Source organism: Sprattus sprattus (genome assembly GCF_963457725.1).
Source record: "Sprattus sprattus genome assembly, chromosome: 3".
Lineage (NCBI taxonomy): Eukaryota > Metazoa > Chordata > Actinopteri > Clupeiformes > Clupeidae > Sprattus > Sprattus sprattus.
This window is the reverse complement of record NC_137922.1, coordinates 12,119,816-12,122,315: the sequence shown is the minus strand read 5'-3', so window position 1 is coordinate 12,122,315 and position 2,500 is coordinate 12,119,816. Positions and strand designations below refer to the sequence as shown.

Sequence of the window (2,500 nt, the reverse complement as noted above, 5' to 3'; positions counted from 1 at the left end):
ACAAATGGACATGCAATACTGTCTCTGGCCACCAAGGGGAGCCGAGAGCAACATCCATTTTTTTGCGCTTCAGTGCTTTCTGCTTTTTAGGGAAATCAGTCTCTAACTCTGCCTACAGCAGACACACAGCACAGTGGCCTACTGATCACAGCACTGCCTCCCTGACTGAAGAACATGTGCCTTTAACTGACTTAGCTTTGCCTGACTTCACCTCAGTGTTCCGCATCAGATTTTCCTCTCTTTAGTCCTCGGGGGTGCTAACTCCGCTAACTCAGACGCTTCTGACCAAGCCCTCGCATGACTCCTGACCCAAACTCAAGCTATGCTAAACCGTGGCCCCCGGATACCCTGGCCTACAGCTGTAAACAAAACAGGATTTCACACCGGCTCAAAGCGACATGGATCCACTGAACAGGATTTGGAATCCATTGGCCACGGTAGCCATGCTGTTTCCAAGGCCTCGGCCTCTACAGTGTCTGCTTCCCGGCCACTTCTTTTGTCAGCTCCTCTTTTGTACACTCAAGGAATTTGGATCTGACAGATTACTAATGCATCAGTCACTGCTTTACATCTACTCTGCCCTCGTCAGCGTCTCAACCTCTCTCTGCCTTTGTCTTCCTAAAGTACAAGCAAGTGTCTTGAGTGTATAACTGTTACTAAATGCATTTGTGAAAATGTTTATTTATTTTTTTCCTGCACACATGTATGCTTATGTATGTGGTATGGGAAGTGTGGCTATTGATGTGGTCACGTTGTGGTCTGCAACACACACACAAAATCCATGTAGGGCCTTGTGTATGAGAGATAAGATTTTATGTGTTTACATTTCCGCATGTGTTTGTGTGAGAGAGAGAGAGAGAGAGAGAGAGAGAGAGAGAGAGAGAAAGATAGATAGAGAGAGAGTGTGTGTGTGTGTGTATTTGAGCGCATAGTCACCTTGTGGTCAGCGAGGCACATGTCCTCGTTGGGCTTCTTCATCTCGCGGGCGATCTCCATCTCCAGCCGCCGCAGCTCCATCTTCCTCTCCAGCTTCTGGCGCTTCTCGTCGCGCTTCTCCTGGCGCAGGCGCTCGCGCTCCTGAGGCACACGCGCAGCATCGACACGTCACACCGCAGCACATAGCAGCGCACACAATTGCTTAGTTGAGTGTGTTGCTTCTGTTATTATCTATTTGCTTTTTTATTTAATGATTTATTCAAAACGTTTGTGATCTAATTGTTTTGTTTCTGTTTTTTCTATTTGTTTTGATATTTAATTGTGATTGTGATTTAATTATTCAGCACTTTGGTCAGCGTGAGCTGTTTTTAAATGTGCCTTATAAATACATTTGACTTGACTTGATTTGACAATGAAACACAACACAACCCAACACACATCAGTCCACTACAGTCCAATCAATACAGTGCATTAATAGAGTGGTGGTGCTGAGGACACCTCCACAGCTAGCTAAGTGCATCACAACACATAGGTTGCCAGAGTTGGTAAAAGGATGTTGTACACATCCAAAACAACACGCTAAGAGTTTGAGAATACTAAACGACACCAAGTGCAGACGACACAGACGTCATAGTTTTGCAGAGTCCAGAGGTCATTAGGTTCGGGTCGCGTGGCGTACCTCGGCCTTCTTGCGAGCATCCACGGCCTTCATCAGCATCACGTGCTGCCTCCTTCTCTCCCTCTCCTGCCGGAAGAGAGAAAGAGAAAGCGTGAGAGGGTGGGAAAGCCAAAACGAGTGGAGAGATGATAAAACAAATGTATGCGAGGGACGGAACAGGTGCTATGTGCAGACAAGACAATTGACAGCCTCTGATAGCATGTTCAGCAGACAAAGAGAACAAGAGAAGAGAAAAAGAGAATGAGAGAAGGAGAGAGAGAGAACGTGAAAGACAAGATACCTCACCATGACCATGACGGGCGGCTTTTTTTTGTTTTTTGGGGAGTTTTGAGGGGTGTCTGAGCAGAGGTTTTAGGACGACAACCGAAAAAAGCGAAGGGGGGGGGGGGGGGGGAAAGGGGGGGAAAAAAGCAACAAGAACATGTGATTGGAGGAAAAAAAAACAAAAAGAAGCATTCAGTGCATCTGGGGTTAGCCCTTCTACTGTATGCTGCTTTAGAGAGAGGCTGCCAGGGGCAGGGAGAAAAAGAAAGACAAAAACAGGAAAGAAGCGGCAGAACATGGCTCCTCATCCTACTGTGTGTGTGTGTGCGTGGGTGTTTGTGTGTGTGTGTGTGTGTGTGTGTGTGTGTGTGTGTGTGTGTGTGTGTGTGTGTGTGTGTGTGTGTGTGGCCCAATACACCAGTCAGTGTTCGGCAGACTACACTATAGATGATGTGGACTCATAGCGTCCATCCATCTTACTGAGGACAGTAGATCCGTAATGCTTACAGATACAAAGCAAGCAAATTGTTCTTCAGAGAACAATGTGTCCATGTAATTTATGTCTAACAATATATTTATTGATCCTATATTACATCACAAAGAGTACTGCAAGTCTTTCTA

General features: G+C 46.2%; 1 protein-coding gene across 1 annotated transcript in view; it reads right to left on the bottom strand.

The window, feature by feature from the left end:
• The window catches only part of baz2ba (bromodomain adjacent to zinc finger domain, 2Ba), a gene marked incomplete at its 5' end in the record, with an annotated part of 40,747 nt that overhangs the window by 15,413 nt on the left and 22,834 nt on the right, over window positions 1-2,500 (bottom strand). Inside the window, 2 exons of the mRNA XM_080833861.1 lie at window positions 937-1,077; window positions 1,616-1,681. Coding sequence (XP_080689987.1) covers window positions 937-1,077; window positions 1,616-1,681 — 207 coding nt within the window. The remainder of the gene's footprint in view (window positions 1-936; window positions 1,078-1,615; window positions 1,682-2,500) is intronic.